The 22,267-nt window shown below is 52.6% G+C and overlaps 5 protein-coding genes across 6 annotated transcripts; 2 read left to right on the top strand and 3 right to left on the bottom strand.

Moving 5' to 3' along the window:
* Positions 1-1,582: 1,582 nt before the first annotated feature.
* On the bottom strand, positions 1,583-5,931 carry NCU09316 (hypothetical protein). Its single transcript, XM_958927.2, has one exon. It carries the CDS (start codon positions 4,760-4,762, stop codon positions 2,396-2,398), a length of 2,367 nt encoding a protein of 788 aa, XP_964020.1. The 5' UTR covers positions 4,763-5,931; the 3' UTR covers positions 1,583-2,395.
* Positions 5,932-8,745: 2,814 nt separating this feature from the next.
* On the bottom strand, positions 8,746-11,905 carry NCU09317 (hypothetical protein). The gene is made up of 3 exons (XM_958928.2): positions 11,379-11,905; positions 10,734-11,302; positions 8,746-10,651 (listed from the first exon to the last, which is right to left on the bottom strand). The coding sequence occupies exons 2-3, from the start codon at positions 11,169-11,171 to the stop codon at positions 9,131-9,133; spliced, it is 1,959 nt and encodes a 652-aa protein (XP_964021.1). The 5' UTR covers positions 11,172-11,302; positions 11,379-11,905; the 3' UTR covers positions 8,746-9,130.
* Positions 11,906-12,136: 231 nt separating this feature from the next.
* NCU09318 (ATP-dependent DNA helicase mph-1) lies at positions 12,137-16,178 on the top strand. The gene has a single exon (XM_958929.3). The coding sequence runs from the start codon at positions 12,394-12,396 to the stop codon at positions 15,898-15,900; it is 3,507 nt and encodes a 1,168-aa protein (XP_964022.1). The 5' UTR covers positions 12,137-12,393; the 3' UTR covers positions 15,901-16,178.
* Positions 16,179-16,467: 289 nt separating this feature from the next.
* NCU09319 lies at positions 16,468-19,700 on the top strand. Of its 2 annotated transcripts, none has more exons than XM_011394969.1 (2): positions 16,468-18,614; positions 18,715-19,700. In XM_011394969.1, the coding sequence occupies exons 1-2, from the start codon at positions 16,906-16,908 to the stop codon at positions 19,421-19,423; spliced, it is 2,418 nt and encodes an 805-aa protein (XP_011393271.1). In that variant the 5' UTR covers positions 16,468-16,905; the 3' UTR covers positions 19,424-19,700. The 2 variants fall into 2 exon arrangements, with proteins under 2 accessions (XP_011393271.1, XP_011393270.1); XM_011394968.1 differs by having other exon boundaries at positions 18,692-19,700.
* Positions 19,523-21,880, bottom strand: his-2 (histidine-2). Its single transcript, XM_958931.3, has 5 exons — positions 21,584-21,880; positions 21,305-21,408; positions 21,156-21,190; positions 20,512-21,090; positions 19,523-20,436 (listed from the first exon to the last, which is right to left on the bottom strand). The coding sequence occupies exons 2-5, from the start codon at positions 21,319-21,321 to the stop codon at positions 20,054-20,056; spliced, it is 1,014 nt and encodes a 337-aa protein (XP_964024.3). The 5' UTR covers positions 21,322-21,408; positions 21,584-21,880; the 3' UTR covers positions 19,523-20,053.
* Positions 21,881-22,267: the final 387 nt, after the last annotated feature.

Here is a 22,267-nt window from a genome sequence, read left to right as displayed (position 1 = left end):
CGACGGGACCCAAACTGCGCGGGCAATACGCAGAAACGATGTCAACATCTGACAAGCTCTTCCAGCTATTGTTTTCCTTCAAGATCAGACCATCACTCACAGTTATCGCGAGACAGCTGCTTCGACCTTACTTCAACACGAACCGCCCTCCCCCCCCCCCCCCTCTCTTTCAAGCGGCACCTCAGGCCGTTCGTCCGCACGCTGGTACAATCTAATCCTGATAAGTTGGTTACTGTAGTGCACACTAGTACTTGGAGCAAGCACTTTACTCTTTTAGGTTGGTCAAATAGGATCTGACGGCGGGTCAACATCGCGAGTAATACTCGAGCTGTCGAGGTAGTAAAAGAAAGTGGGGCTTCAAGCGGTTGATGTGTGTGGGCTTGAGATGTGATTCTCCACCTTTGGAGGGCATCGGCTTGCAAAGCCAATCAGTTCTTCTGTTTCTATACCCTGCCTACTCAAGTTCAGCGCTAACAAATTTTGCAGCATTGAAGAGGTATTGTAGCTCCCCGGGTTAGGTAGTGGGGCCGACAGTCATCTCACAGACAGTAGACGAGGACCGAGGGCTACCTCTACTGTGTCAGAGGTGAGGTGACACCTTCCAGATCCATTCCATTCAGTGTGACGAGAAATTAATTTGCGAATGGCAAGCACGTGGGAGAGAATCCTTCATCGTTTCTTCAGCTACATTCGCCCCGAAACATCCGTCCGTTCCGAGTGAAGAAGAACGTTATCTAATGAAGCTTTATAGATGATTCCAAGACCTTCTTGAACGGACTCAGGAAACATAAAACTGTGCTTCTACTACAAATCGATTCCGTGAACGGCAGATGCTCGCTGCAACCACCACTCGCAGAAAAGTCCCTAGATTTACAATCTTTTTATAACTGCAGCAGTCCTTCTGCGCAGTCCCACGTCCAGGAAGTGGGGGGTTCCATCAGATGCATTGCATGGTAAGAGGCAACATCATGCGCCTCCTCCAACCCCATTGGATTCTCGTCTTGGTCGTAGTATCACGTAGTGTATACCTGCATTATACATACATACACACCTGTACACCAAAAGTGTAAAGTACTGTAAAGTCCCCTGAGACTGCATGCAATCCAAACACTACAATGGACCACCAGATGTTTATATACCAACTGCTATGTATTTCTGCAGAATAGAAGGGAGCTGGCCTTTGTTGGGAGACAGTAACTTGTAATATCGCCTGGCGATGCAACTAGTTGTGGATGTCGAGGGAATATTTGGGTGTATGATACCTTACGCATATGGTTCCAGGGGACTCTGCTGTATGTACAGTACATAGAAGAAGACCTTGGCCCCCTGAGTCCTGACAAACCGCAGGTCTTGTTCTTCTTACGCAATCGTAATGCAGAACACAACGGGGAGACAGACACAGGGATTGCTGGACGAGAAGTATACTGTTCATATTGGAGAAGGAAATGGGCCACTTGACCCGATGCCTGCGGTAGTGTATAGCTACATTTCTGTTGTCGTTGTTATTGTTGCTGATGTTCAGTTGCATAGCTCTGCACTGGTAATTCAATCAATTGATTGGGGTTTTGGTGTAGAGTAGTATGGATTCATGATATTTGTCCACTACGCCTATTCTGACAGTACAAGACCGAAGGAGGAAAAATAAATAAAAAGAAAAAGAAAAAAACACGAAGATAACTATCTGCGACCGAACCTGGGTCGCGAAAGTTGATGCAATGCAACAATGCTTGCTCAATGTAAGAAACGGAAAGTGATAAAATAACACCTAAAGTTTAAGAAACTAAAGAAGAAGAAAACGACAACACGAGTAAAAGAACAGAACTGGCGGTTAGAGATTATGATCGCTATGATGGATGATGATTAACGCCGGATCTACCTACATGGACTAACTTAATAAACAGCATGACCTTCCTTTCCTTCCTTCTTACAACCGGCGCCGCGTCTCTGACCTAGAACTACACCTCCGCTCCAGCCGCTTTCCTCTTTCGCCACAACCACAGCAACAGCACCAACACCAGCACCAGCAACAGATAATAACAGGGTATCCGAAACGATAGTCGGGAAATAAAGCGGACAAACAGCACATTTCTTTCCGCCCCCTCCTCATCTACCTCTTCCTCCACATGTTCGTTGAGGAGCGTGGGCAAGTTGTTCATACCCAAGAGCAAGCGAACAACAGCAAATTACTGAACTAACGGGAGTCCGGGATATGCCGCGATTACAGGATATTATTGATGGCCATCATCCATCCTTCTATCGAGACAGCCGGAAGAGTGAGCGACGAGAAGAACAAACAAATAACAATGAAAGAGCAACAGCGACCTTCAACAGGCAGCCGACCAGACGTTTTTAGTGAGAAAAAACTGACAGAAGCAACAACCGAGTCAGAACCCGATCACCGGCCATTTTTTCCGCCCAAGTTAAGCCAGCTCATGTCATCGCGCACTACCTGCTGACGCGTCCCCTGTTGTTGCTGGACAAGCTGAGACGGCACCCTCCCCGCCGGCGCCAGGGGAGTCGTGTAAATGCTTGCGCTGTACGCACTGCTGGGAGCGCGGTTAGCGCCCCATGGCTTCGTGAACTCGGTCGGGTCCCAGGTATCGTGCACGGAAGCGGGAATGCCGCTCGAGTATCCCGAGATGGAGCTCACGCCGCTCACGGGCCGGGGCATTTCGATCTGGCCACTCATACCCTCGTAAAGCTTCTCGTCATCGTGGTCGCGATGCGCGATGGTTGGGCTGCCCGAGTTTACGCGGTTGAAGGACACGCGCGACTCGTAAGCTTGAAGTGAAGGCACTGTCGCGCTATCCTGGGTCATTCTATGTTGGGTATTTTTGCTGTAGCGGGAGCTCACGTCCGAGACCACAGTGGTTCGTTGCGAGCCTTGGTTGATCACGGCACTGTTGGTGTTGTTGCCGAGTCCGATCACGTTCAGGGCTGAGCCGCCGGACCAGTACCGGTTCCATCCGGAGCTGCGCCGAATCTCGGGGTCGACGTTGGCAGCGGCTGCAGGATTCCGTGGCATCGGCTGGGCTGGGCTGGGCGCGAACGATACTTCCTTTTCGTGTGCCGCCAAGAACGGATTCTCTGGTGGCTCGGCGGATATGGTTTGCGAAACGGGAACCGGCTTGCTGATGGAGCTCTTGAACGCCTTAAAGGTGCTGTCGTCCGAATCGCGCCCGCCGAAGGCGTTGCTGATACTGAGCTTGTGGCCAGGGGCAGAGCGGCCCGGTTTCTGGTGGTTTGTACCGTAGCCGATCATCGCCAGGGACGACATGGAACCACATGAATCATGCGTCTGGTGTCCATGGCCACGGAAGGGACCCTTAGTATCAGGCGGGAACCCGTAACCAGCCTTTTCGTCGTAAGCTCCTCTAGGTCCTCCGCTCCCACCCCTTGCATCGCCTGTCTGGTTGCGTGCTTGCTGCCTACCCTTCCTCTTGATGCAGAAGTAGATGGCGAACAAGACAATGGCAAGACCAAAAATTGAACTCAGTAGTGCGGCAAGGATAACATTTGTGTGGGATTTGGAACTTGAATCGTTCGAGCTCTCAGCGTTGCTGCTGACAGCCGCAGTAGCGGCACTCACAGGGGAAACCGAAGAAGCTGCAGTGGGGGTCGCAGTGACCAGCGTCGTCGAAGCTTCCGACTTTGAAAGACTCGTAGAGGTCGTCGTTGAAGCAGTCGTGGAAGCTGCCGTCGATGTTTCCAAGGTTGTCGAAGAGGTGAAGTCGGCAATAACCACCTGTTGATCCACCAACATGTCCGTCGCATTATACCAAGTGTTGTCCCTGGCATTGAACATGGCTAGAGGTTCCTCCGAATTCCCTCCCACAAAAACAACCATGCCATCGGCATCCTGCGCGATCGCATAATTACTCCTTGTGCTGGTGGGTGCCAGGGTTGCGTTGTAATGCGGCCAGGTCAACACGTTCAGCACATCCCTCTTTTCGCCAATCGATCGTTCTTCCTCCTGTATCGTAACATCCCGCTTCTTCGCTGGCCCAGCTTTCTGAATAGGTTGCTCGGGGCCAGTACTTAATAATATCCGCTGCACCATGTTGGGTGATTGTGTCATGTCAAAGGTATAAAGGTTTTGTGACCCATCATCGCCGCGCACCAATGCCGCCTTGATTGCTGATGTGTCCTTCGCTATAGGATTGGCAAGGGTTGCTCCCGAGTCTCTCCACCCTGTCTCAGGCTTGAAAAGCATCACCTGTGTGTTCGAGGTGCTGCCACCGAGCATAACAGCCTCGCTGTCCGACCATGGCAAGAGAATCGGGTTGATAGCAGGCGGTACGCTGGCCTCGAACGATCGCACATTATACGGTGGAGACGCGCCGATGGCATATGTTTGTGTGGATGGGCCAGTTGAACCATCCTGATTGCCAGCGTAGACAAGGATGGAATCCGTTGCGTTCAGATAGATGGCACCGTGCAGTAACCGATTCTGTGTTACCGGTGCTGGCAACTGAAGAGACTCCCATTTCCCTGTCGAGTACGTGTACTTTTGGATGCCCTGGTAGCCCTCCGTCTGGCCCTTCCCGCCGACAATGAAAAGTGAAGACGTCGCTGCCGTGCCTGTTGTCGCCCCTACGCAAACGCCGCCCGTGACCTTCTCGCCCTGCTCCAACTTCTTCCACTTTGCGCCTGGTGTTAACTGTAGCGACTGAAACGCGTCGGCTGAGTACGTATAAATCGTGTTGTCGAAGATGACAGCGCACGCATTTGTTAACGGAACTTCCGGTTCGGGAAGGGGCATTTTTGCTGTGATGGCGGATGTCTCCCCGTGCCAAACGGGGAGAAAATGGTGTGGATATTAGGGTGAATCCGCCGGGTCGGAGAAAAGAGGTCTTTGTTGATGATGTCCGGGCCAGCTATAGCGACATGATGAGCTCGCAGAAAATGAAAGAGAATGAGTGACAGATGATGATGCTGAGTAAGTCTCTAATCAAAGAGAAGGTTGAGAACAATGAGTGACTGGTGAGTACGCGTTCTGGAAGTTCAGGAGGGCCGGCCCTTGTCGGATCAAAGGAGAATTATCGATTGACGGAACACCTGTTGGATGTTTCCGAGAAAACAGATGGAAACAGAAGGCCTTTCGCAGTTGGCCGGATCAGGTTGTGTAGCGGGAAGAAACGAGAGCCCGTGACTGTGTGTCGCAGGGTCGGGGGATATGAAGCGGACTCTTGGACTGAATCTGGTCGGTTTCCACTCTGGCGAGAATCTGGTGGTACTTGCAAGCCCCTGGCAGATTAATGCTTCTGTGCTAGCGTCGTCGTTGTTGTCGTCGTCGTACAAGCAGATGCAAGGAGATATTTCATGGGTTCATCAGCGTGAGACAAGGCAAGGTCTCGTAGCAAACTTTTGGTCGTCCTCACTGAGCTCCCAGGACTAGGAGAGTCGAGCACCACAAGCCGGATCCCAGACGGGCAAAAAAGCGAAAAGAACGAGAGGAGAAGGAGGAGGAGGAGGAGGAGAAGAAGAAGATAGGAAGCGATTGGTGAGACGAGGCCTGAAGGACGGAGACGAGAGAGACGGTAGAGACTCGAGGAGAAGGATGGCACAGAAGGACCGAGACACTGGAACGACTGGACCAGGACGAGGACACGGGAGATTGTGCGGACGACGTAGTCGCCCACTCGAAGCATGGGATCTGGCACTCTGGCAGGGAGGGGAGATGGCACTGGATGGTGCCGCGAGGCAGTCGTCGGCGAATCAGAGGCGCCAATGGGCCGGACAGGGGCCGGAGCAGGGGACGGCACAGGCACTGGCAGGAGACGCTTGATCCGTTGCATGTATCGTTTCGCGTGGGATACCTAGGATCGCATAGACGCCAGGGCCAAGGGGGAAGTAGCCGGTCTTGGTCGGGACATGGCAGAAACACCTAGTTGGCGACTCTGAGGGGATGAAAAGGGGGCTCAGGCGCAAACAGAAAAATTGGCAGTGCAACGCTGAAGTCTGAGCAGCACAACAAGATTACCAACACGGACTTCGCAGCTGCTACCTCGGCTGCGCTTGGGGCATTTCCAGCCTTCCTGTCCCTGGCGAGCTCGCGTGTTCGCCCAGAGGCATGGTGTGCAGTGGCGCGTGATGGGAAGGCGACTAATGCGGTAATGCTGAGACGAGCTAGAGTATCTGTCGTTGGAATCGGGATGGGTTTGTGAATGTTCTCCGCAGATGCTAGATCGGGATTCGGCTGGGTCTGAGACATTCTCTGGCAGGTGGAGACGAGTTAGGACCCTGGTCAGTGGACGGCCTCCATCAAGCATGACTGATAAGTAACGGGCAATCCGGTAGAGCCTCTGGTCGTCATCAGGGCCAATGACAAACAATCAGCAAGAAAATCAACAAGACACTCTGCCGATATTCACGTCGATAGGTAGGCTGCCTGTCAACCAGATCCGAGGTCCGATCGCCAAATCTGTACGTTGACCATGTTGTTGCCGTGATTTACTATGCAGTAGCATCCATCCACTTCCAGAATTGGGCGAGCGAGCCAATACGACAGGAACCACCTGCATGATGCATGTTGATGCGAGGTTGGATGCCCATACCCATGCCCAGAATAACAACGAACTGAAGAAAAGCCGGAGCTGATGCAAAGAACGAGCAATCACTCCGACGAACTTGTCATGCGAACTGAGCTTCATGGTTTCTGCCCCTGTAGACAAGCCTTCAGTTGCTCCTCTCGCTTTTTTCTTTCATCCTTCGTCTTGCCTCGTGCCCTTGTCCGCGACTCCCCTCGCTAGAACTTGAAACACCACCTGAATGCTCCACCTTCCAACCATCCCCCGCTTGGCAGGACAGGTAGGTGGAGAACGGGGAATACCCTCGGTGGAGTTAAGTGTGGGGTCCCTTCTCTTTCGTCTGTCGCTTCTCTTTTCTTCATCATTTCTCTTCTCATTTGTTGCATTGGCGGCATTGCGTGTGCTTCGAGCAGTTCGGAGATGGAACACGAACACCACCACCAATGACCGGTTCATCCCATCATGTCATCTTGCACAGACCAAGAGTGGCTCCCCCCCTTAATGAACCATTCGGCAGCAGGCCGGCAAAGCAATCAACCAAGACTGAGCCAAGCAAACCCGCAGGGAGTCAAGGAACCTTACACACAATGTCAGATATTCTTGATATCCGGAAGATGACGTTTGCGTCAGCAATCATAATCTATCGTAGTCAGTGCTATAATGAGGTACATATCGACCTTCCCAGCGTAGAAACTCTCCACATGCAGGTGTTGTGCATTTTGACGGCACAGTGTGTAGGTAGCGGTGGGTGATGTGTCTGCCCTTCTTCCTGGTATGTAGTGTACCTGACTAGACATAGTGACTAGAGGTACTTGTGCGACGTTGTAAGATCATAGCCAAGTCGTGTGCTTCTAGCCAATCTTCCATCGAAAAGTGCGATAACAAAATTCAAGTTATTTGCATTCATCACATGGGGCAACACGGAGTGGGAATGGATGGGCGCCATCTCAAATTCCTCAGTTAGCGCGGTAATATGCCATCTTCCCACAGGCTTCTTGCGCGCAAATTTCTGAGTTGCCAGGGGAATGTGATAAGTAAACAACTCCATGTTTTCTCTCTGTTTTTGTGGAATCTGAGAATGGTGGCCAAGTGCTAAGGCGCTTCTGTTTCTACGCTGCCCAACTGCATCTTGGCCGATGCCTTCTCTTGTCCGTATACTTTCTAACTATCGCTATTTGAATTAGGATAAAGGAAGTCTCTGAGATTGTTCTCATCCACCTACCCAGCAGCAAACCTACACTACAACAAGCAAGACTGAGGTACAAAATCCCCACATGTATCTACTTGGTCACGTCTCTCGCAGTCACGCACACGCACACTTGTCACACACGTTTTTATATGTGCCGCATGTTGTGGGCGAGAATGCAATGCGAGACGAGGAATGGCGTCCTGGCGTACGGAAAGGATCAATAGAAACTCAACTTTCGCCGACCATTGGAATGCAGTGATGGGTTCTGGCTGGAGAAAACTACCTTACCTCACACTTACTCAACACAAGGCTTCAATTGAAGGATGACAAGTCGCAACTCCCGCGATTATATAAGTATTCACATCCGCTTGGTCGTCTTTCATCTAATCGATCACATACCTTTAGCCAGCATATGAAATGTCGATCACTCCCACTGATGATAGATAACCGATCACCTAACCGATCGCCGAAAAGCGAAAAGCGTAGAAAAAGCCAATCCTCAACGGAAAATTTATTCCTGGCTCTCACTCAGGTTCAAGTGTCGAACATGATTGTTTCCCCATCGTAAGTCGTAACAACCAAGATCAATACAAGTAAGCGCCCATACTACCCCTCATCCGATAAAACTCTTGCCGGCGCCCATTGGACGAGGCCAAACAGGTGATGATGACTGCTCATCGTACCAGGACCACTCAGCATTTTTCTCCCAAAGCCGCCCTATGAAAGATCGACAGATGCAGGTACCGATCCACTGCCGGGGTGGCAGTGGCCGCAGTGGAGCAGCGATTCAAGAAACGTCGCATGATGGGGAAACCAACAATCAGATGCTCACCACCAAACCCCAATCGCCAAGAATGGCGCGCGGCTTCGAGATCTTATTAGCTGTGTGATCTCGTACTTTATCACAACCGTGGTTACCAATTTCACGGTGGTTAAGCTACTGGGCCTGACCAGCATGAACGTTGTGTACCAATTACGCTCGAGCATCTTCCGTAAGCGTCCTCACCCAAATAGGAGAAAATATTAATAAAAGAGATTATAATTAGATGAAAAAAAACCGTGAATGTGGGAGACTCTTTGGTCAAAGCCCAAAAGAGCTCCAGGTATCTCAATTGTTAACGCACGCTAAGTTTCCGCAATATCAAGTCGAGTGACCGCCTTATAAGAATTCCGCTAACCGACCCATTCCGTTGCTCCCTTGAGATAGTATGGCAATGCAAGTATTGTACAAAGTTCATCCTTGACCCTTAAACCCTTTCCTCTTTCCCAGTCTTCGTTCCTTGGCTTTCAGTAGTTTTTGTCTTCCTTTTCCTTTGTCTCCAACTCATCCAGGCAGAGGGTATTTACCCAACTAGCGCTGATCCACCATGAACTAACAAACCATGCTGACGCTGGTGACCTGCGCTGTCCCCTAGACAGCGTTGATAAAGGCCGTGGGCGGCAAGTTCGCCCTCTGCTCCTCGAATGACTTGAGTGCCAGCTCAAAGTTCCAGTTGGCAGTGCCACTGAGACACAACTCTGAGTATTCTGCTGTCATGCCAGTCCGCTTCATCACCTCCTGAATCAGCTGGTTCTTCGTGGCATCATCCAACATGACAGGTTCTGCTGGAGGCACAGCGTTGGTAACCGGAACCTGCGGGACCTGGTTGGCGACAGGGGCCTGACCAGCAGGTGTCTCCGCGGGTGTCCAGTCATGAAGGGTGAGTTGATCGCTAATAACCCGGTATGGGTGCACCGGCGGCGGGTTGCTCGGCTTGCTGGGTCCAAGAATGAACGTGCGCGTGAAGGTGCGCTTTCCGTAGAGGTTTTCTGTAGTATCGGACTCTTCAAACTGGCCATTGACGGTGATGAGCAATCCCGTAGCGAAGCCGTGGCCGGTGGGGTCCGCGAGGTTGGGGAAGGTGTGGCAGTCGATGAGCCAGGCACCAGGGTTCTCCATGCTTGGATGGCGAGTACTGGGGAGAGCCTTCCACATGTCCGCAATGAGATTTCCTCCGGTGAAGAGACGTTGTACCGTTGCTGGATTCTTCTCTCCCAATTTGTGAACGTTGCGGGAGTATTTGAGGTAAGTTTTCCAAGGAAGATTACGACCAGAATTGGCAATGGCTTGAATCGAAAACCACGAGTCGTCGTCGTAGAACTCAGCGGCGAGGCGAGCTCTGTCGCTGTCGAACATGGGGAAGAAAACTTGGACAAAGATGCTCGCCACATTGGCCTCCCCGTCCCGTAGGTTGGAGGGGAACTGCGGTAGTGGCGTGGGGTGCATGCCCTTGAGGGCCTCAGTAACCTCTTGTGGGCTGCGAACAATTTGTCCGTTGATGTTCTGTAGCGATGGGAACCATTTGATGAGTTCTGCCACGAAGTCGGGCTGGGTGGTGATGGGGTTGCCTGTGAGATGAAGCTCTTCGAGGTACTGAAAGCGGTGCTGCCACTTGGAGATCTTGGACAGACTGTCGAGGTTGTTGCTGCTCAGGTCAAGTCTCTTGATATCTGGAAGTGACGTAGCAAGCGTGAAAACCTGCATGACGTCGTTAAGGCCGTTGCTAGCAAGGGAAATGGCCTGTATCCCTTCACGCTTTTCGGCAGCGGTCTTGTACTGCTGACTAGCAATAACTACCAAGACCTTGAAGGCCTTTTCGGCCCGATCCTTGGAATCAAACGTGCCCATGCTGCTGAGGATGGGATCGGTTCCAAGAGAAGATAAGTCAAGCAGCTTCAACTCTGGATTGTAGCGCGCAGCTAGCACTGCTGTCAATTTTTGTTTGGTCTCCTCAGCAGCCTTGGAAATCTTGTCTTCGGGGCGAGGCATCCTCTCGGTGGTTTCCGTAATCGTCAGGGGTGCACCGGCATAGGTGAAGCCATTGAGCCTCAAGATCTCCGGGGCGTCATCTTTTCTGACCGTGATCCACACATAATCGCCGTCCATTATACTCTATCGATGGGTTAGAAGGTGTCGGTTATCGCAGTTGCAGAATATTGCGCGCTTGGGGATGTCGGTGGATGGGAAAGTATACCTTGCCGATTGTAACTGCTTTGTCTTTGGAAGCCTTTCGTTCCAGAAAGGTGAGAAGTGACCGAAGCCCTCCATCGCGATTGCCGGTAGCTTTGCTATTGCTCATACCGTGAATCTTCAGTGTGGCCATATTGGACTGTGTTTTGCCGACGGGACCTCCGCTGACGTAGTTCTGTAGGTTCTGCACGACCCGGGATGCTGTCCGGGAGTTCACCGCACCTCTTCCACCTCGAGCATCTTTGGAGCCACGTCCTCGACCACCGGAAGCCAACCCACCCCTACCAGAGCCACCAGCCGGAGCATCCATTGACACATCTCCATCTCGGTCCGTCCTCGGGTTTGCGCGACGCTTCTGGATTCCGCCACCGCCGCCTGTTGCTCGGGGTCCACGAGGAGGAGCCCTTCCAGTTCCGGCGCGAGGACCAGTAGGAGGTGCCATGGTTGTTCGTTGAATTCTGAAGAGAAAACGTTCGGTGTGAGTTGCGGGTGATTTTTTTTTCTCGCCGAGTTGTTGATGAAAGGACAGTGAGTCGTGGAGTTGCGAGTTGTCCTTGTTCGCCGACTTCTTCGCTGCCCCGATGGTCAAAGTTCCGGTCGTGGTCGGGGGAACTGGGGAAGGGTACTAAGATGCAGAGTCGAGGCTTACCTTTGGTGTCGCCGTTAGGCGGGAGAGCGGCCTGCTCAAGAAAAACAGGCGGCCGATGCCGACCGGGGATTGATCACCGCTGGGTGGATTTGGGACGCTGTATTTGAGAGTGGCCCAGATAGGTGTCAAAGGACACTTCGCTTAGAGTCTAGGTGCGCTTCTCTAAAGGGATTTGTCGAGGTAAAGAAAGATGTAAAAGATGCTTGGAGGTGGGGCGACAAAGACGACGCGGAGATCCAAAGGTACGGAAGTAGAAGTAGAAGGCCGCCGCTTCGCTCGTGATCGTTGGTTGAATATGCGTACGGAAGCTGCTAGCTCTGAAGCAACGGGCGAGTACGAGGATGCGCAAGAGTCATCAGCCGGTCAGTACTGAAGAGTTTGTTGGGCTGCCGATGCCAACTGACGACGCGAGAAGGTCGAGAAATGAGGAAGGTTTCGATGACGGATTGGAGAATGGAAGAAAGAAGGTTCAGCCTGCCGGACCTCCAAAAAGGAAATACCTTAGCGGCGGCAGTGGAGGAGCATGCAACTTGAACTCAAGGCAATGAGCCAAGCTCCGACCAGTGCGCCAGGCTCCAGCGGACCACAGAGACAAGCGATCGGATTTTGACGCAAACCTGCCCCACCCAAGATGCAACAGCCCCACTCTGACGCTGTTCTGCTGCGAACTCCCCAGGCGGCAGCACCCAGACTGCCCACACCAATTCACGTGCTATGGCGATGGAACGTGTCAAGGGAATAGCCCGTCCATTAAAACAGCGACGCGTCTCATATCAGGCCGGGCTTGTGTGACGATAGGGTCGGTTCACCTATGCAAACGGACTGTTATGAATGTCAATTGTTTCACTTCCAAGAATTTCATCCGACAAGCCTTAAGTTTCATCACCAGAACAAGAAGTTTAAAAAAAAAAGGCAAGAAAACAAAGTCCGGTTGTATTAACTGCCCAAGCATCGGCGCATCGAATCTCGAATCGTCAAGGTTCTTTCTTTTCTACAACCTCACAACTCTCAAGTCATGGATGACGATGACTTTGACGATATTCCTGATGAGGATTTGATGTTGGCCTTCACCCAGGCCACCGGCAACATCACATCACATCACCCCAGCAACAGCAAGCAGCTTGCCTCGTCGGCAAAACCACCAGCACAAGCGTGGCCAATATCCGATTCTGCAAGACGAATCGTTACTCCAACCGTATCGCAGGGTCAGGCTACAGCTACAGGGCGTGCCAAAACAGCAAGCAAGCCGACCACGTCAGCGACAACGTCTCGCCCGTCCCTAGCTCAGTCCAGCCAGCGTAAGAATCTGCGTCAGACGACACTATGGGGTGGCACGCTGGAGGAGGATGCGCAACCCGCCCCGCAAGCGGTGTCGAATCGACCATTCCGTGCCGATATGCCCCCAGAGCAGCCCACTCACCATGAGATTGACATAGAAGAAATGAAAACATGGGTTTATCCGATGAATCTGGGACCTATTCGAGACTACCAGTTCAGCATTGTCAAAAATGGCCTCTTCAACAACACATTGGTCGCCCTCCCCACGGGTTTGGGAAAGACATTTATTGCTGCGACAATCATGCTAAACTACATCCGCTGGACAAAAACCGCAAAGGCTGTCTTTGTTGCTCCTACGAAACCCCTTGCTTCACAACAAGTTCAAGCATGTCTCAGCATAGCGGGCATCCCGCGATCTCAGGCGACTCTCCTAACCGGAGAGACTCCTCCTGTTCTACGTGAGGACGAATGGGCAACAAAGCGCCTGTTCTTCATGACACCCCAAACACTAATGAATGACCTTTCCAAGGGCTATGCCGATCCCAAGTCCATCGTACTGCTGGTTATTGACGAGGCGCATCGTGCGACTGGAGACTATGCATACGTCAAGGTGGTCGAATTTTTAAGGCGTTTCTCCAAGAGCTTTCGAATTCTTGCTCTGACTGCTACACCAGGATCGTCTCTCGAAGGTGTTCAGGACGTCATTGATAATCTGGGCATTTCTCACGTCGAGATCAGAACCGAAGAGTCAATCGACATTCGTCAATATGTGCACTCAAGAGACATCAACACGATAACATTCGACCCCTCTGACGAAATGATGGAAGTCAGAGACTTGTTCTCCAAGGCCCTGAAGCCCCTTGTGACCAAGCTGAGTTCACAAAATATATACTACGGCAGGGACCCCATGAGCCTGACTACCTACGGCCTGATGAAAGCCAGGAATGACTGGATGGCAGGTCCGGGTAGGCACGTAAACCAAGGAACCAAATTCAGTGTCATAGCCACATTTGCGATTCTCCAGAGTTTGGCGCATTCCATCAAACTACTCAACTTCCATGGAATCAAACCGTTCTACAATAATCTGGCCGAATTCCGCACCACCGAGGAGGAGAAAGGAGGAAAAGGGTCAAAGCTCAAGCGGCAAGTCTTGGAGGATGAGAACTTTCAGAAGATGATGGACATGATTGAGGGTTGGATGAAGATTGATGGGTTCCTCGGACACCCCAAGCTGGAATATCTTTGTGAGACCCTGGTCAACCACTTCATGGATGCTGGCGAGGGCTCCAATACCAGAGCCATTGTATTCAGTGAATACCGAGACAGTGCCGAAGAGATTGTGCGCATTCTCAACAAGCAACCCCTTATCAAGGCCACAGTCTTCGTTGGACAAGCGGACTCGAAGAGGAGTGAGGGCATGAAACAGAAACAACAAATTGAGACGATCGAGAAGTTCAAGAACGGCGCTCACAACGTTCTGGTCGCAACATCCATTGGCGAGGAGGGTCTTGATATTGGCCAAGTGGATCTCATTGTCTGCTACGATGCATCAGCGTCACCGATCCGAATGCTTCAGCGTATGGGTCGTACCGGCCGCAAGAGAGCGGGTAACATTGTACTTTTGTTGATGAAAGGGAAAGAGGAAGACAAATTCAACGAGGCGAAGGACAACTACGCGACCATGCAGAGAATGATATGCGAGGGCAGCCGCTTTACCTTTCGTCACGACCTTTCTTCACGTATTGTGCCACGAGACATACGACCTGAGGTGGAAAAGAAGGTTGTGGAGATTCCACTTGAGAACTCCCAAAATCCAGAGCTCCCAGAACCAAAAAGATCTGCCGCAAGAATGAGGACAAAGCCGGCAAAGAAGAAGTTCAACATGCCTGACGGTGTTGAAACAGGGTTCATCAAGGCTTCTTTCTTTGGTCAAGCTGGAGCTAAGACAGCCAAACCACCCGCTAGGCCACCTGCGCCTAAGGAAACTGACTTTATTGCCGAACGGCCCAAACTCGAAAGCATTTTGCTGAGCACGTCGCAGGAAAACGAGCTCCGCAGAAACTATACAAAGATACCCCTCGGACACTCGAAGGTTGAAGAGTTGGATATAGACTGGTATCGCCATCCAACATCCAGACGAGTGGTCCAGAAAACCATCCATGTCAAACACGGGGAATATACCAAGCGATGTGTGAAACTGTTTAGGAGCCTGGCAAAGTCTCAAGCTCCTGCGAATAGGTATACTAAGCCATACGGTGAAACAGACACGTCCTCCTGGGAATTGATACCATTGCCGCCCCTTGCGGACGAAACAGAAGGAGAAACGTCACGAAAGGGGCAAAAGAAGAGGCCGCGCCTCGAGAGTGGGCAGGAAGCAGAGGAAGCAGAGCAATATGCCGCACCTAAGAAACGTCAAGCGACAGCAAAAACCAAATCTACCGGGGTCTCCAAACAGACCAACAAGCCTCGAGCACGACATACCGCACTTATCAGCGACTGTGAAGAGGGTGGCAACGAATATGATGGCAATGTCGACGATGACGAACAAAGTAGGCCCCGAAACTTCCGCAGCAAGGGTCGTGGACGTGGCAGCGGGCGGGGAAAAAAATCTCAACCTAAACAAGGAGACCCCAACGTGGACTACGGTGACGACTGCACCCGCACCAGCGACATGGAAATGGGTACCGATGGCTCTGATGACGGTGCCGACCTCGAGGACTTTATCGTCAGCGATGGCGAAGTCACCTCGAGTTTACAGCATCGTCCCCGAGGGTCCACCTCGCCGACAACAGCTCCTGACGCAGGGTCGTCTTCCTTGTCCTCGAAAACGGGACGCAAGCAGCAAGCACCAGATTCCTTCGCGTCGGATGAAGATGATGGCGATGTGTTTGGACCCAAATTTGTACCGGTAACCGCGTCGGCAGCTAAAGGCTCGTTGCCATCAACAGCGAGACGAGAGAAGCCCAAGCCGTTTTATGTGCCGGTAGAATTACCTGCAACCCAGGACACAACGGACGGAGACGACGACTTACCCGATATCGAATTTCTGTCTGCTAAGAGAAAGAGGGAAGGCACAGGTACGGGGATGCGAACAGGGAGCCCAGGACATGTTAAAGTTGGCGACACCTCGAAAGGGGGCAGCGGCGGAGATCAAACTCGAGAGAAACCTTCTGGTGGTGCGGCGTCCCATGCCCGAGCGAGGAAGCGAACTGTGGTGATGGATAGTGATGATGACCAGGAATGAATGGCGTCCGTATCGTTGGTGTCATGGCCTCACGAGTACATCTACATGGTCACACCATTCATTATTCGCTCGGTAGGGTCACAGAGATCGGGTTTCGGGGTTTCGGGCGGTTCACGAGGAGAATCGGGATGTAGGACCGATAGTATAGCGGGGGTTATTGATATATAAAACGTGGCAATGTCAGCAGGTTCCCATATTGAGATGGTCGCTTGCGATCTATGTCATTGACATCGCCATCAACTTATTTCTTATATGCCTAATGTGATAACTGACAATGGGCCAACGTCAGCAATGAAGAAAGCCACGATGTGTGCACATTCGTGAACTAGGTCCCAGTCTTCTTGTTATTTGTGAGCTGTGACGTGCATTTTGTCATGAAGTGATGTGATTGTGCAACATGACATGTACCAGTAAAACACACTGGCAAAAGAGGACTTGCAAGACGGTGTAAGCGAAGCTGCGCCACATGTGGCGGTGCCCGACTGAATGAACGCCCCAAACAAGTTCTCCAAGGGACTTCGGGTGATCACAGGCAGGGTCGTGTTTTGCTAGCGTCTGTGGTTGCCACCGACAACCAGAAACTCCACTTCCGTCACTACACTTTTTGTTTTCCAACAGCTGCCCTGCCTGCGTGTGTGTCTGTCTGACCAACTTGGCGATAAACCAACATTCTTCGCTTTTCCTTCATCGATATCTATTATTGTCAGCTCCTCCACTTGTACTAAAACTTATCAACGAATGACAGGAAGCTATTTGCTCTGGTCATCGCATTCATTGTAAGGCCAAACCACCAACGGCAAGCAAATAATTTGCTTGCCCGTGCTGTCGAACAAAAGCGCGACGATTCGACGACACGCTCGATAAGCTTCCAGTTCCGATCAGCGTTCGGTAGACCTTCGTCTTCAGCAATATTTCGTCGCCTACCAAACCCGGGAGTTACAAGAATTGCCCGCACACGTTCCGTCACCCTCTCGAAGCTGTTTGATCGATTCCAATTTCGTCGCCATGTCGGACGTCGAGAACGTTGATTATCTCCAGCCGGGCTTCGACCCTCGGTCGCTGACCGTCCCGCGCCTGCGCTCGATCCTCGTCACCCACCAGGTGCCATATCCCAGCACAGCAAAGAAGAGCCAGCTCGTCGACTTGTTCAACGAGCATGTGGTGCCTCTGTCCAAGAAGTATCTAGCGAGCCGCACTGCTAAGAGGTCCAGCAAAGGTATTGTCGATGCTGACACGCAGAGCTCGGCGAGCACCGACTTCCACCAGGAGCTGCCGCCTCCTTCTCGAAGCACCCGTCGCTCGCGATCGCCCCGCAAGGTATCGAGGGTCAAACTGGAGGAGGATGTCCAGGAAAGCCACGCGCCTGTGACGCCGGCAGCTGCTCGTGGGACCACAAGCCAAAGGGTATCCCGCTCTGCAGCATCACATGTATCTCATGCGCCGAGTGTTTCCGACACAGATGATACGGGCCACGAGGCAGAGACGTCTTTTCAAGAAACGTCCTATCAAGAAACGCCATCTACGCTCGGTAGGAACTTGCATACGACGCCGGCTGTTAAGCACGAATCCGACGACGATTTCTTCAAGCGAACCCCCGCGACTGCGAGCGTATTCACGAATGACAACCCCTTCCAGGCCGGAAGTCCTGCGGCACCTCCTTCGACCATGAAGACTCCGAGCCATCGTCGCAAAACGAGCGCGTTGGATTCTACTTACACCAGAACCCCTTCTACTGTCGCTTCGCGAAGACGAACAGATGGCCCGCAATACGAGGAGCTAGAGACGCCCGACACGACATCATCGATCAGGAGTTACGAGCCCAGCTCGACGTCTACGGTCAGGACATACCAACTGCCTTTTGGAAAGCACTCGATGCCCAAGACCCCGAGGTCACCCGAATACTCTGAAATGTCCATGATGTCCAATTTTGCGGACTCCTCGTATATCGTGGACTCATCATATGTCGAAACGGGAGAAGAGTTCACTCCAGACGAGCAGTTGGCTTTAATGCAAGAGGAGATAGACAATCCTGCTCTGGCTGTGCAAAGAAACAAGCAAGTTAGCCGTAGGGAAAGAAGTCCTTTGACCACTCCATTGTGGGTCCTCCTCACCACTCTCTTAGTCGCTTACGCGGGCTGGTACCGACAAGAGAAGATCGCGGTCGGGTACTGTGGTCTTGGACGCGAATCGCGCCAGCTTGTCGGACGAAGTATCAAATTGCCTGACTGGGCGACAGAAGTAACCGACAAGATTGGCCTCCACGATTTTGAGGTCCCTGAATGGGCCGGACCGTTCCTCGAACCCGACTGCGAACCGTGCCCTCCGCATGCCTACTGCTACGAAGCTTTCATTGCCCGCTGCGAGCCTGGCTTTGTTCTCAAGCCTCACCCGCTCGCTCTCGGAGGTCTTATTCCTTTGCCGCCTACTTGCGAGCCCGACGGCGAGAAGGCACGCAAGGTTCAAGCGGTTGCCAACAAGGCCGTTGAGGAGCTGCGAGATCGTAGAGCCAAGTACGAGTGTGGCGAGCCTTTGGAGCCCGAGGGTAAGCCTTTGGAGAGCCCTGCGATCGACGAGCAAGAGCTTAAGGAGTCTCTGAGCAAGAAGCGGAGCAAGCGGATGGCAGCCGAGGAGTTTGAGGAACTTTGGGCCGCGGCCTTGGGAGAAGTCAAGGCTCGGGATGAGGTTGAGGTCCACGTAACGGACTCCTACTACGAGTAAGTTCCCAAGAAATACTTGAATAGTGTTATCATGACAACATAAGCTCTTTTCTGACCACGCCTGGACTAACCAGACCGGTTGCTTCCGAACCATTAGAAAAAGAGATACCTCCGGCTTTCCAACCACCAAGCTATCGTCCAGCTCTCTCGCTCGCCTTCCGTACACCTGCGCGCTCCGCCGATCCGTCAAGCTTGGACTGGCTCGACATCGACTCAGCATTGGTGGAGTGATCCTATTCCTTCTCTCCCTCATCTACGGCCGCAACGCCTACCGCACGCACCGCGCCGTCGCCCGCCAGATCCCCGGTCTGGTCGACCAGGTTCTCGACCGCCTGGCTCTCCAGAAGGAAATCGCCTTCGAGTCGGAAGGTGATGATGATGCCTTTCTGTTCTTGCCCAACCTGCGCGACGACGTGCTCCGGTCCGTGCACCGCCTCGCCGAGCGCGAGCGTGTGTGGAAGAAGGTCGCGGCTGTCGTGGAGCAGAACAGCAACGTGCGCACGGGCCAGCGCGAGAGCAGCAGCGGTGAGATCGCCCGCGCATGGGAGTGGATCGGCCCCAGCAGGCCTGGGATCACGGGCGGCGAGGCTAGGAGGCGTTTGAAGTCCAACAATAGTTACAGAGTTTCTTGGGGCCCGGATGTCAAGACTGAGGCTGAGGTGGAGGAGGAGCAGCAGCAGCAACAGCAGGTGGTGAAGGGGGAGGAGGATCAGCAGAAGTATGAGACTCCTACTCATCCGCCTGCGAGGGCCGGCGGTAGTAGGTTTGGTTTCAGGAAATGGACTGAAGGGAGGCCGATTTACTAGATGGCTCATGTCATGTCCGTCCTTCTTACCAGATACGGAAGGCACAAACGGTTCAGTTATATTTGTACATATGCTTGATTCTTGTTTATCCACCTGTACATTTTTTTCCCTGGGCTTTTCTGTTTCTTTTCGGTACTATGGTCGTCGTCTTGTGTGTTCATAGACCGTCTTGGTTGTCGACTGTTAGGGAGGAGTCTAGGGACAAGAAAGCAACCTGGAAGTTAAATGTGAGGAGCAAATTAAACTGTTTACCTCAAAACTGTCTGAAGACTTCGTTCAATGGACCAATTGTTGACTTTTTGTTCCTCTCTGATACGTAATGTTTTTGACACGCGAATCCGACGAGTAAAGCAAGTTGGTTCAGAATGCCCCCGTTAACGCCGTTTCTCGTTTACGAATAAAGGTCACCGAAACAATCAGCTCAGCATATGCCTCTTCTTCCGCATCCACATCACTTCAAGAAGGCCAGATATCTTAAACCCACATCACCACACATCGAAACCTTGTTTATCCTCATTTCAATCCCCAGATACGCTCTAATTTCCAACTTAGGCTCAAATAAATGCTTTTATCTCCATTTTTAGTTTTATTTTTGCCAGTTATGTCCTTTGTTTCTCCATATTTAATCACTCATGCCCTGCTGCCACGGGTGTTGTGAATATCGAGCACAATAATATCGGTGGCACCGACGGTGGTCAGGTCGTCCATAACAGTGGCGATACGCTTCTTCTCTACCATGGCGCTGACGGCAACCCAGCCCTCGGTCTCGAGTGAGGTGATGGTGGGGGCGCGCTTGCCGGGAGTGATCTTAGTGGCGTCGGCCAGACGGGTGCGCTCGACGTTGTACTGGCAGAGCACGTATTTCTGGGCGGTAATAACGCCGCCAATACGTGCCGCAATCAGATCGACCATCTCCGGGTTGCTGGGGGCCTTGGACTTGATGAGGATGGCGGAGGACTCAACGACGGTGTCGATGGCCATGAGGCCGGCGGCCTTCATGGTCTCTCCGGACTCTGTCGGGGCGAAATATGTTAGTTACTGCGTCAGGGTTGGGGAGAGCCGCGGGCAATGCTGGCTAGATTACTCACCAACAAGATCGACGATACCGTCGGCGACGCCGAGAGCGCAGGCAGCCTCGACACTGCCGCTGAGCTCAATGATCTGAGTCTTGAGCTTACGGCCGGCGAGCTGGGAGGCGTCCGCATCCACAAGGCCCTCCTGCTCCAGCTCGAGACGGGCAAAGTATTCTTGCGCAAGGTGAACAAAGCTGGTGCCAATGTTCTTGCCGATCAAGTCCTTGCCAGTAGCGTACTCGCCCTTAACGGGAACCTGGACCTGGAGCTTGCAGGCGCCGAAGCCCAGCTCCATGACGGTATCGCAACCCTGGGGCTTGGCCTTCTCGCCATCCTGGGCGCTCCACTCGCCGCTTTGACGGCGGGCGCGGGCAACGGTGCGGACGCCGGCATCGTGCTCCTGAACTTGGTCATAGCCAGTGATGCCGAGGTCGACACGGCCCTCGCCGACGAAGGTGGGGATATCGGCGGCGGGAAGGAAGACGAGGGCGATAGGAAGATTCTTGACGAGCGCAATGTCGAGGCGGTTCTCGCGTCTAAACTGGATGTCGGCACCCTCGAGGAGGTTCAAGCAGGCTTGCAACAGGCGGCCCTCTGCAGGAAGTTACCGCGTTAGATATGTATTGACCAGACGCTCGGTATAGCATGTCATGACTCACTCTTGGGCACGGCAAAGAGAAGTCTGCCTTCGAGACTTTGGAAGACGTCAGCTTGAATGCCTTTTTATTGGCCATTGTAAATGCGGCATCGACGGCGGCGGGGAGTCGGATCGATTTCAGGCAACGGTGGCCGAGAGGACATGACTAACTGGTTTACCAAATCCATGAAGGGCTGTGTAGAGTAGAGGACGGATGAAAGGATGGGTATATGAGATTCGCAAAGAGAAGTCGGCGTCGGTCGAGTATATGTGGACTAAAAAAAGGTTAAGGGGATCACCAGTTAGTCTCGTCTGCGAATTGGAAAGAAGCGAGAGAGACGGGAGTTCTTGGATACTGGCAGGACTTGAGAAAAAGAGATCCCCGTGACAGAAAGTACCAGGACAGCAATAAGTGTGTACAAGAGGGGCTGGCGGGGGTGGATGACATACCACGGGAGACACTTCGGACGATTGTAGCTGGGTAGGTAATATGAATCGAATTGAAATGAACGTCGGCAGCACAGATAGATGGGGATTGTCCTGGACGGGCAGGTTTGCTGGAATCGAATGCCGGCTTTCTGGGGCCGCTTCTCTGTGGAAGTCGGAATTTTCCTGATCTGGCGCATCCAGGACAATGGAGCCCACCAAAGGCGGCCAAAGGCCCACGTTCCTGAATCGGAGCTAAAAGTTGGTGACTGGAGATTTTCTGTGTGACTGGGTGCCCCTCGCCGGTTCCGTCCCGCGTTCGTGGTGATCGACCAGGTGGTGGACAGTGGGGGCTCCCAGCAAACCAACTCTGCAGACGGCGGGGCTCCCCGACCCCCACAAGTCGGGCATCGGCCTGTCGGAGTGACGGCCACCGGCCCAAGCCGGATTTTAGCTAATCGGCCAAGTACACTAGTGCACCGCTGTACCATTGTCGTCATAACCTCGAATTGGGTTTCCATTTGGCTTCGAAGATATCCGTTTCCCATCCCTTCAGAACAAGTCCATGTCGATTTGAACGGTGATCTGCCTCAACCGCACCCTGAAGCACGTGTCGGAGCGCTCTCCAGTGGGATCTGCAAGGTACAGTGCAGATGAAAATGTCCCTGGCTCAGGCACTGGATGAAAGTTACCGTGCTGATTACATAC

This window comes from Neurospora crassa, linkage group I, assembly GCF_000182925.2.
Source record: "Neurospora crassa OR74A linkage group I, whole genome shotgun sequence".
Classification (NCBI taxonomy): Eukaryota; Fungi; Ascomycota; class Sordariomycetes; order Sordariales; family Sordariaceae; genus Neurospora; species Neurospora crassa.
This window is presented reverse-complemented; position numbering and strand designations above follow the sequence as displayed.

What these genes read in the sequence shown, in the direction of transcription:
- NCU09317 (XM_958928.2), bottom strand. Translation starts at nt 11,171, where the DNA reads ATGGCACCTCCTACTGGTCCTCGCGCCGGAACTGGAAGGGCTCCTCCT. An exon ending in AAGCAGTTACAATCGGCAAG is followed by an intron (nt 10,652 to 10,733) that starts GTATACTTTCCC and finishes ACCCATCGATAG; the next exon opens with AGTATAATGGACGGCGATTA.
- NCU09316 (XM_958927.2), bottom strand. Translation starts at nt 4,762, where the DNA reads ATGCCCCTTCCCGAACCGGAAGTTCCGTTAACAAATGCGTGCGCTGTC.
- NCU09319 (XM_011394969.1), top strand. Translation starts at nt 16,906, where the DNA reads ATGTCGGACGTCGAGAACGTTGATTATCTCCAGCCGGGCTTCGACCCT. An exon ending in GTAACGGACTCCTACTACGA is followed by an intron (nt 18,615 to 18,714) that starts GTAAGTTCCCAA and finishes CCGAACCATTAG; the next exon opens with AAAAAGAGATACCTCCGGCT.
- his-2 (XM_958931.3), bottom strand. An exon ending in TCTCTTTGCCGTGCCCAAGA is followed by an intron (nt 21,091 to 21,155) that starts GTGAGTCATGAC and finishes AACTTCCTGCAG; the next exon opens with AGGGCCGCCTGTTGCAAGCC. An exon ending in CGGTATCGTCGATCTTGTTG is followed by an intron (nt 20,437 to 20,511) that starts GTGAGTAATCTA and finishes TCGCCCCGACAG; the next exon opens with AGTCCGGAGAGACCATGAAG.
- NCU09318 (XM_958929.3), top strand. Translation starts at nt 12,394, where the DNA reads ATGGATGACGATGACTTTGACGATATTCCTGATGAGGATTTGATGTTG.